General features: G+C 31.6%; 1 protein-coding gene across 1 annotated transcript; it reads left to right on the forward strand.

The window, feature by feature from the left end:
* The first annotated feature begins 3,301 nt into the window (after positions 1 to 3,301).
* Positions 3,302 to 10,185, forward strand: LOC147806252 (uncharacterized). Its single transcript, XM_087169038.1, has 3 exons — positions 3,302 to 4,436; positions 6,628 to 6,776; positions 9,767 to 10,185. Exons 1-3 carry the CDS (start codon positions 3,778 to 3,780, stop codon positions 9,892 to 9,894), a joined length of 936 nt encoding a protein of 311 aa, XP_087025164.1. The 5' UTR covers positions 3,302 to 3,777; the 3' UTR covers positions 9,895 to 10,185.
* Positions 10,186 to 11,335: the final 1,150 nt, after the last annotated feature.

An 11,335-nucleotide genomic window follows, 5' to 3' on the forward strand; every position in this document is an offset into this window, starting at 1 on the left:
GGGCACCTGTGAACCTAAGTCACGGAGGCGAGCAACATTACCCACGCCACACTACCACAAATACCCGTTCATAGGGTGAGCCGCATTCATACATTCACACATCAGAAGACAACACAGACAGAGAGAGAAACATCCATGCCCAGAGCGGGATTCGAACCCCCCAGCCATTGGCTTCGCAGTCAGGCACGCTAACCACTCGGCCACCTGGCCGGTTTATTAAAATCTATTTTATTTTCAATAGAATCTGAAAGGAATTTATAAACAATAGCATAAGTTCAAAGTTTTATCAGGAAATCTTATTTTTCATATCGTCTTTCGGGATTTGAAAAACTTCTATAGTTTCTTCTTAATTTAAATGTTAATATGCGACTTCTCATGTGTATGTGCCGAAGGCTAATTGAAAAATGCGGCTCTTTGCAGACTGATGACGTTTTTTCTTAGAATTACTGCAGTCAGTCTTTGCAAAGTGACATTGACAGTTTCCAATTTTCTCATTAGTTTACGATATATACATTTTTAATTTTACTTTGAAAAGGATTCTAATAATATATTCCAAATGCGAGAATAATGGCTAGCTAAATGGATGCAGACGAAAATGTATCAAAAACGGATGATCATTCCCTCATCTAATCTTGTTCTAACCAATAAACTTATTCTGCAATAATCTTTTTTTGGCATTTTTTAGTGTGAAAATGAAAATTTTCTGTGACTCTCATTATCAAATGTTTAAAAAAGTTGCAATTAAAATATATATGATTTTCATTGTTATTTACAATTGCATTCTATTTTTAAAGGTCAACCCTGTTCAAAGTTAATTCTGCTCAAGGATTAACCCATAGTGAAAAAGTTTTACTTCGTTCGTTTTACTCGTAAAATGTTTTTTATCTAAGTCTTGGGGTCTTAGGCATTAAGAGGTCACAATTTCAACACCGAAGGAATGATTGTGACGATATGGTCAACATCGCACAGAAGCCATCTTTACTTCACAGAAAAGCGTGCCGCAGTGGACTGATCGTTAAGACACGGTTCCCAGCAGATGACCGAAGTCAAGCATCGCTGGCTTCGGTCAGTGTGCGGGTGGGTGACTACTTGAATCAGACTGCGAGGGTGTGCGGTATCTGTTAAACTGTTCGTTAAACCTCGTTAAACTGTTCTACTGTAAAGTGCTCGACTTCGCGTGCAGGTCGTCGGGCTACCGAAGCAGGGGTGCCATCCCCTCTGCAGAGGATCAAAATTGTGATGGCATGTCTTCGGATCATCCTCAGGGATGTTTCCCAGACCGTCGCCAATAGCCCAATTTTGCAGCTCTAGTGCGACATAAATAAAGTATCTTCTTACCACACGTTTCTGTATCTTAGCAGAATTGTTTTACAAAGCATGTGTAAAAGAGATGCCAGTTGAAATCGATATTGGTGCAAGGAAAAATATAATGCTTCAAAATTTAAACAAAACTGAATGCTGTATAAAAAATTTGAATGTCCAATTAAGTGAGTCATTGCATACAAAGGTCAAGAAATAATGAAGTATCAAGCATTCGTTTGAATAATCAGGAATGAACTGATACTATGACTGAAAAATAAATCAAAATATGATTATAAACTCCCTAAAAAATGGCAATCCGTAAGATATAAAGAGAGCAAGGATAATATTTTGTTTCCTTCAGAGATCGAACTTGGTACTTTTATGCTTCGAAACTTTTGTATTTAGGTTTTGTATTAACCTACGCTTTTAGGGGAAGAAAAACTCGTAACAAAAAGGGGCATCTACATTTTTCTTGCGATTACTTATATCTTATTCATATATAGTCTAAAAACTGTTCAGTGTGGACAGTCTTCTGACGTCATTAACCAGGAAAAAAAATCTTATCAAATATAGACCGTAACTGAAGTTGAGAATCCCACATTGCTAGAATGGGTAACAAACCGCTCGTGACGCAAAGATCCAACTAGCGATAATAATTCTTTCCTGAAGTCTGACTAGAAAAATCAGATTTAAAATGAGAAACCTTAAAACTTAAAGAAAATGGTATTGAAGCATCTAAGGAAAAAGTAGAAATTTACAAGTCCTCCATCGACGAGGGGTATCGCCTCTTCCTAAAACTCACTGAATAGTAGAAGCATCAGGTTCGAATTCCACCATGATCCTGAATGCATCTTTACTCTATCTTTCTCTATTATGTGCTGTTTGTTCTAGTACTTGGCAAGAATTTATAAACCATTCATTTAATCGAACAAACTTGCATATGCATGTAAATCAACAAATAAGTTGTAGTTGTAATTTACTTGCGTCACACTAGAGCTCAGAAATAGGTTAGTAGCTACGGTCGTTAAAAGTATCCCCAACGATCTGAAGGCATGACATCACAATTTTGGTTCTCTGCAGAGGGGATGACAACCCCTCTTCACTAGCCGGACTATCTATGCGTCAAGTCTAGCCCTTTACGGTAGAACAGTTCAACGAGAACCAATACCGCACATGTACCCTCAGCACCATGACAGGCTGATCAAAGTGGTCACCCACCTGCACACTGACTACAGCCAGTTATGCTTGACTTCGGGGATCTGCTGGGATCCGTGTCTTAACGATCAGTTCACGTATCATTAAATAAACATTATTTGCACAGCTTATTTGTATCAATTGTACGAAGAATTCATTTTATCATTTTATTTTCATTGCATACATCTGCTGCAATCTGAGAGAAAAAAACTTTTCAGACCGTCTTCTAAACTAAAAGACAATATGGTTCAAAATAAAGAAAGACGTCTAAGAATTTGTTTTGGCTTTTAATATAGCTTTGGTAGTTAGTAATGGTTTGGGATTCCTCCTTAACGGTAATCTAAACGGTAATCTAAAACATAATACCAGCGTAACGCACTACACTACTAAATTTCAGATCGGAAGGCAGATGGTGATGGTATTCTCTCAACCCTCGAACCTCTCTTATTAAGAATCCAACTATGCGAGAACTTTTTCGGATTTGTAACCACGGGGAGTATTAAAGTAGAGTAAACTACCAGCCACCAAGAACGGACCGAGGAAAGGTTAATCCGTTTTCCCCTAACACCTTTGTCAGGAAGTATCGAACCCCAAAACAAGCCGTAGAAGGGGAAACCATACCCATCAGATGTTTGGCATTACTGAGAGAAAAAAAAACATTACAATTAAATACAGAGCTGTAAGCAAAAGCAAAGATGCCGTCGCACTCATCTACAAATCTACAAAAAAACATTACAAACGAGCAGAAATTGGACTAAATATCCTTTACGCTTCTGAGCAAATATGGTTGGTGTAGCAATATTCTACTCACACGGATGTTTTCCACAATTTTCTATACTTAGTGGCCTTAGATAAACATTAGAAGAAATTAAGATTTAAAATCAGTTTTCTCTTTTATTTAAAAGAAACTTCCAGTACATTTCTAATCTAAACAGTATTTAAACCACGAAATCCATAGAGTTCTATCAAATCCTTTAATCTGAGATCAAATATTGTGCAACCATTCATCATTTTTCTTATATTTTTACGCAATGCATTTTTTTCTTTATTTATTTAACGCAGGTAAGTCAGAAGCTTATCATATGCCATTTAAGAAGACGGCATTAGCTACTTTTAAATATTGAAACAAAAGTGTCGCTAAAAGCGGTTCTTATCAGTTGCCACTTGTCAATATTTCGCTAGGTGATAAAAGCCAACCGGTATCGGAACGATCATTTCCCTTTACTGCCACGAAAGTGATAGGTTGTTTAAAAAAAAAGAGCTTGAAGAGATTTGTAGAACATGGCTACTTTAATGCTACTTAGCATTTTTGCGGTGCTGCTGACAGCAACGAATTCAGTTTCTATTACTTGCCCATACATGGAAGATCTAAAACCATGCACATGTGGTAGGATTGCTTATGGTTCTCTTGTAAGATGCGCTGATTTCAACTCTGCAGACGTTTTGGAGAGAGTTTTGAAAATAATCGGTGATTATGAAGTTCACACATTATTGCTTCATAATCTACATATTGAAGAAATGTTACCCATCAACCTTTTCAAAGGTCTGAAGATCAAGAAAATCCAGATAAGTCATTCGTTTTTGAAGTTCAACGAGCCAGCCTTTGCCGGTCTTGATTCCTCCCTCAGTGTCTTAAATGTTGAAACAGAGTCTATGATTAGGAGCAAAGAGACATTTAAAATAGCAAAACTCTCAAAATTGAATGTCCTAAATGTGCAGCACAACAACATCAATCAAGTTGACGATATGTGGCTGAAAGATAAAGTACCGAATCTTAAAGAGGTAGTGTTAGATTATGATGAGATACATTTGATTCAAGACCATGCCTTTGCAAGTATGCCGTACTTAGAACAAATATCATTATCTGACAATCGAATTAAAGAAGTGAAACGATCAATGTTCCCTAATCCTGCCACGCATCTTTTTAAGATAGATATAAGGTAACTAGTTTTGTTGTAATACTTTTTAGATTTCCTTAGTAGATATATTGCTGTAATTGTTTCGATCTATCTAGTAACTAAGCGAAATGTGAATTGAATTAATGTCATTTGAAAAAATAAACTTTATTGCATAAGAAAAACGTTAATAATATGTATCGTTCATTAACATTTGATAGAATGTATTTTTAAAATTTAGTTTTAGTAAAGTATTTTAAAAATCTAAAATTAAAGTGTTTTCAAAGTATTAGTTTCCTAATTTTACAAAGAATTTTTATAGATATCGAGAAGGTTTTTAATTTAATTTTTTTTAATACTAATTGTGTATGTTTCTAAAACTCATTGAATAATTCTAATTACAAATTATGGATGAAATGTATTTCTAGATCATAGTTAAAAGTCGTATAAACATCGCTGTATAAGTTCTTTAATGTGGTATGATCGGGTTTGAAACTAAAAACTAAGCACTCTAACTTGTGTTCTCAATTTTAAATTAAAAATAATTTTTAGAAAAAACTTTCCTAGTCTTTGATCTTTCTTGATCCAAATATTTTAAACTATTTTAATCTTGACTGACAACTTTTTTTTTAGCTGAAGCAATCTTTAAATTCAAGTAATTTAGTGTTAGCGGAACTAAATAGACAACCAAATTAATATGAGAAATTTTTATAAAATATCAAATTTTCGTTAGCTTTAAAATTTTTAACCAAACATTTTGAGTATTTTTAAATTTTTAATTTAAAATGAGCATGAACTTTAATAATAATTTTAAAGTAAAATTAGTTTCATTTACTTACTAAAGTCCCAGAAATGTAAACTTTGATATATTCGTGTGATTTTGAAGCTTAGAGTTGTAATAAAGAATTATAATGTAATTCTCAGAAGCATAATTGGTTTTTAATTACTCTTAACAAGTGCAGGAAAATAAATCCAGTTGATTTTTTTCAAATGACTGTTTGATCATTAGTGTATGAATCTCTCCTGTAAATGTGTTGAAGACAGAAATATTACAATTTTACTTTATAATCTTATATTATAATTCCACCTTATAATCTATGGGCCACCTAAAATATCCGTAGATCTCAAAAGTGATAAGTAAACTCACCTAGAGCAAAAGAGGTAAAATAAATAAATATATGTCAAGCATTGAAACCCCTTTTAAGAGAGTAATTAAGTTTTGTACCACTCAGTGTGTGGAGATTCAATTAAAAATTAATTTTAACCGGAATAGAATTTCTTTACCCTTGTATTTTAGATGGGATGTATAAGCAAGAATGATGAAAAACACTTTGCATACAAAAATACTAGTGTATTTATAAATTAAAGATGTCGATATTTAAGGTTACCCTCTCATATGGCAGATTACAATAAAATTATTAATTTCATATTATATCTGATAGTTAATTAATTTTCAGCAAACTTGCCCCAGGTTAAGTGACTCATATGAATACACATAAAGATAGTGTGTGTAATAGAATCCTAGCAGCCAAATAGTCTCAGCAGTCTCGCACATCCAGCAAGTAGATCATCCAGCTAGGCTAAAAATATACATAACGAGGCTAAATATTTATATATTTATATACGCACTATTTTAGACGTGTATAATTAAATACATTGCATTAGTCGCCATAATTATAATTGTTAGCCTTGATTGCATTTAAAAATTGTAGTGGTGGCTCAGGGGATAGAGCGTTCGCCTCTCCCTTAATTAGGAGCCCGGGTTCGAGTCTCTTCCACGTCTATACGAATTATGCATCCAACTCGGGCCAATCCCAGTGCTTGCGTAAAATATCCTAAGTGGTAGGCGGATCATAGGTTAGAGTCCCCTTACCGTCAGGCTAACCGTGGGAGCTTTTCCTGTCTATGCAGCGCGAATGGGAGTTAGCTCCCTCAAAAAGTCCCCACAAGACAAATTTCTTCCGATACTTAATCAGAACTCCCTTGTCTTCTGGATTAGGACCAAAATTACAATTCTTGGGATCAAGGCTGCCCAGCCTTTGCTTTCAGTCCAATGATGATGATGGACCATCCCCCTGACTAATTTTGTGCCTTTATTTTCTGTCATCTCACAATTTAGATCAAATTGAAGACTAAAATATCTAAAAATATAAAATAGAGATTAAGAAGTAACGCACTGAATATTAGTTTATGACTATCTTGTTGTAATGAAAGTCTTTTTTCTTTCTAATTTTAGTTACAATGATTTGTCAAGTTTGCCTAAAGATTTTTTCCAAAGGATGCCCGGTTTAAAGGAAGTGATATTATCTGGTAATCCACTAAGATCCTTACCTGAATTAACATGGAATTGCGTATGGGATCAACTCACAAAAGTTTATCTTTTCGGTAAGTTACACTACGTCTTTATATTACTGGTATATTTATTGATAAAATTGATCTACACCAATTCCTATTCCCTACTAATTTTTTCCTACCATTGGTTGTTTTTTTGTTGAACTTCTTAGAAGCCTGGTCCTTCATACTAACGTGAAAGTCAACGCGCATTTATTTTAATCTCTTACTTTTGTTAAATGCGATTTATAGAATAGCATGCTTAACAGATAAACTTTTACAGCTTTTGCTCTAAAAGGAAGAGAACCAAGCATAACAACACATAATGATCAAAGCTTTACAAAAATTATTTTTAAATAAAATGAATTGAAATACTGGTGTATAGATTGATCTTCTAACATTTGCAATATTAAAATGTAAAAACTAGTATCGAAATAAGAAAAAAGGTATAGTTGGAATTTATATTTCTTAAAAGAAATACGGAACTAATTTTTTTTTCTTTAAATATAGTAAGAAAGGTTGTTTCATATTCATTTCATTGCAATCAGCGCAACTTATGTTGGTCCAAACATAAGAATTTTGAGCAATTATAATTTCCCGAACTTAGACATCAACTTAAAATATATCAAAGAGAGGTAGAAAAACAGTCAAGACTCTATTTTACAGAGCCATCAGGATTTTAAAAAGAAAAGCAAATTTCATCTCTGTGTCTGTCACTAGAGCTTGCTTGCTAGCAGATATACGCTGTTGCAGTAAAGAAAAAATGAATCTTTCATAAGTCTTATTCTCTCGGTACTTTCAATGTTATAAATGGAAGCTGGATGTTCAAAACTTAGTCAGATTCACGATATGCCTATCTTTTACACGAAAAATATTTTCTGTTATTTTTTAAATATAAAATACGTTATTGTATATGGAAAAGCTGGACGTTTTATAAATAAATTTTTAATCTGAAAAATAATAAAATAAGTTATTTTTTTAAAAACTTTAAACAATTAAAAAATTGAACTCTTTAAGCCTGAAATGATAAAAGTAAATTTATTTGATTTTTCTTTAGGTTTCAAAAATGAAAAGAAAATATTATAATTGTTTTGAAATTTAACTTTATTGAAAGCTTGCCCATTACGAACCTATTAATAAGGGTTCATTGTGGTTCAATAATCTCATTATTGTTATATTATTACTATTGCCACTTTCCCATAGATCAAACTTTCAAAGTAAGGTACATTTTAAAATTATTTATTTTATTCTACTTTTAGAGAAATTATTTTTTTTTCTATGTATGATTTCATTCCGCTATTTTAGATACACTTAAATACCAAATGACATTAAGACCCATTTAGAAATCTTAAAGCCATAACCTAATTATGAAAAAATAAGCCTCAAAATTATTTTTCAGTTCTAGACAGAAACAAATAAAGTATAGCTTCACATTTCAGAAAAATAAATGTAAACTCAACAACTTAGAATGAGTAGCAGAACAGATATCATATCAATATCTTTTTATCTATAGATATATCAAAGCAGTGACATCCACGTTTTACGTCAAGACTACATATGTATTGTCTTCAGATAATGATTACATTATGAAACTTTCTACACGGCTGTTACTTCACATTTACCATCGAACATGATAATTGTATCATATTTACCATCTATATTCAAATAATGATAGCAATGACTGAGTGTGTGTATTTAAGGGCATCAAAGCACATTTAGCAAATTCTAAAAATATCTTACTGACTCGAAAATATTTCAATGGCTATATTTTTTTTCAATTCTAAATTATTTAAGTTGTTTTGAATTTAACAAAATTTTGGACTCTTAAGTTGCTTTTTTATTCATCGAATATAAGAGTACGTTGAAGACAAAAAAAACATTCTTTTACGACTGTCTGAAACTTCGAATAATATATTCTTTTCCTTCAATGTAAGAGAATATATGAGACTAAATCCTATTTTTAAAGTTTTTAATGAAAAACATAAGTTTTAAAATTCCAAAACAGTGCTTAAAAAGAATGAAAATTAAATGAATCTATGTAGAAACCGATATGAACAACGAGTAACAAATATTCTTCCTGATTATTAAATTTTCCATCTGGGATAGATGTTTCAAAACACTTATGAACTTTAAAGAACTCTATTAAAAGCGAGAAAGCATTTAAATTTTTAAAAGACTTCGTTTTATACCAGGGAGTATTTTAAAATAATGTTATGCCATGTCAACGAGTCCTCCTTGGATTGGTATGGTAATAATGAAATTAATCGAATGAGTTGACTTGTAGAGATCCTTGATCTAAACCTTTGGAATGAGTAAGATCGTAGGACACCACCATCGAAAATCAGAAAAGGAACTTGCGTATCTTCTCCAAACCAAGTAGAACAAAGTAACAATATCCTTCATACAATTACTGTATTGTGATTGTGTCCTCGTGAAGGTTCTACCAATTGTTGAATATGATAATTTTTTTTCCTTCTGTGATATATGCTCAAGTACTTATTGTTAGACAATGCAGTTAGATAATTCAACTTAATTTCAGATTTCCCTTTATGTGCCAGTTGTAAAAAACTGCTATTAACAATAAATTAATATTTTTTTTAACTAATTCCAAATAAAATAAGATTTAAATAACTAAAAAATCAGATTTAAATTTAAATTTGACGAATAAATAGCAAGAATGATTGTATGAAAAACAAATAAGTTAAGTTGACAGCTAAAAACCGGGAGGTGTATCGAATAATCGCTTCTAAACTCTTATTTGTTTCATCTGAAAATCAAAAAATATGTGATGTTTTGAATCCTGCTTTCCTTAGTAGTGTTTCAGCAAATTTTAAAAACTGATTTTTCCTCTCTTAAATATTTGTGATCGGTAACTTTCATTCCATTTTCGTTTCCTGTACAAGGATTCTAAAAACCCATGTAAATGCAGTTTATGCTACTGATTGATTTGAACTTGTATAATTTAAAGTCAAATTAGTTTTAATTCAAACTATTATTAATTATATATATTAAGTTTTAATATTTTATTTACATCTGTTTTCCAGAAACTGAAATGGAATGTGACGAAGAAATATCCTGGATAAAGAATAAGAGGAAGCCCGAAGAATTGAAAGGATTATGCAAAGGTCCAAAGAACATGCATGGGAGATCCATTAATGAATTATACTCATAGGAAAGATGGAAATATTGATTCATCCCCACATTTTATTTCTTCATCGGTATCATTAGAGAGGAGTTGAATAAATATCTGTAAATAGGACTGGAATATCATTTTGTGTTATTCATTTCTTTTCATTTGTGTTATTCTTCACTTCACTTTTGTCATTTTGTTGATGTCAATGCATGTTGACAAATTATTTTTACTCCTGCCGTTAAGTTTTCAGTGTCTTGAGTGTAGAGTAAGAAGATTATTTTATTGCTAGTTTTTATTTATTATTTTACAAATAAACATTTTATATACTTATTGTCTGCAGTTTAAGTGATTGTGTATTCATTTGATTATTGATAAAATATCTAATAATTTAGCACCATTCCTCTGCATTAAAATTCTAGCATATTTATATATCGTACGTAATGCTTGTGAAAGTTTTATTTGAATATAAATATCAAAATTATAATTGCAGTTTATTTAAAACTCATATTCTTATAATAAAATTGTTCGATTTTCATAAAAAATGTTTCTTATAAATTAATAATTATAGCCAGGAATATAGAACATTAGACAGTAAAATGTACCCATAATGTAACTTCTTGCAAAATTTATAGGATATTTATCGGATAAACATTTCTTTTTTATACTTGGTTATAAAATTCAGAATATTTTGCTTTAAAAAAAAGATTTAAATATTTGATTCTCAAAAGTGAAAGTAGTGTTTATTTTATTTATTTATTGTAAATTCTGTAAAAAATTAGATTCCGAACATTGTGCTGTATTAAGTCTTGTCTGCAACTCAAAATACATATTGTTTTGTTTTTATTAGTGCTTGAATACTTTTGTATCGCTAAATACAAATATTCAATCGGTTTCTCTCCGTATGCTACTTTCTTTAAATGTCATTTTTAGTCTATTTTCTTGGTCGTTTAAAAACTTTATAGATTGCAAAAGGTCGCATAAATGTTGTAACAAACTTCTAAGGAAGTTAGGGCACATTCTCAGGATTAAAATTGCATAGCAACCCATGCCCGAAAATTCGTCATATACCGCTAGTGATACTCTAATATGAACAATTCCTTTGTGCACTATTGAACACGTCATAGTAAGGAAGCACAACCTCAGTAAATGATCTTCATATTTAACCTCATTTACACACTTCGTAAAATACATCATTGCCAACCTAAGGTGTTAATAGTAGTTGTTAAAAATCAACCTTAGTTGTAGTATAAATTATTTAATATTTATGAATGACAACTTCTTATAGGTTTAGATTTTGTAAATAGAAATCTAGTGGAAATGTGAGGAGATGTTTTGAAACACATACCACGTCTGCAAACATACTTCAATTTCACCCTCATTTTCCCCTCATAAACCTCATTACCAAACTAAGTTGTTTAATTTATACCTTATAACAATTAGTTAAAACCTTACGTGGACAAATAATGACCTAAAGCATAAA

This window comes from Parasteatoda tepidariorum, chromosome 8, assembly GCF_982258835.1.
Source record: "Parasteatoda tepidariorum strain Cologne lab strain chromosome 8, Ptep-v5.0, whole genome shotgun sequence".
Lineage (NCBI taxonomy): Eukaryota > Metazoa > Arthropoda > Arachnida > Araneae > Theridiidae > Parasteatoda > Parasteatoda tepidariorum.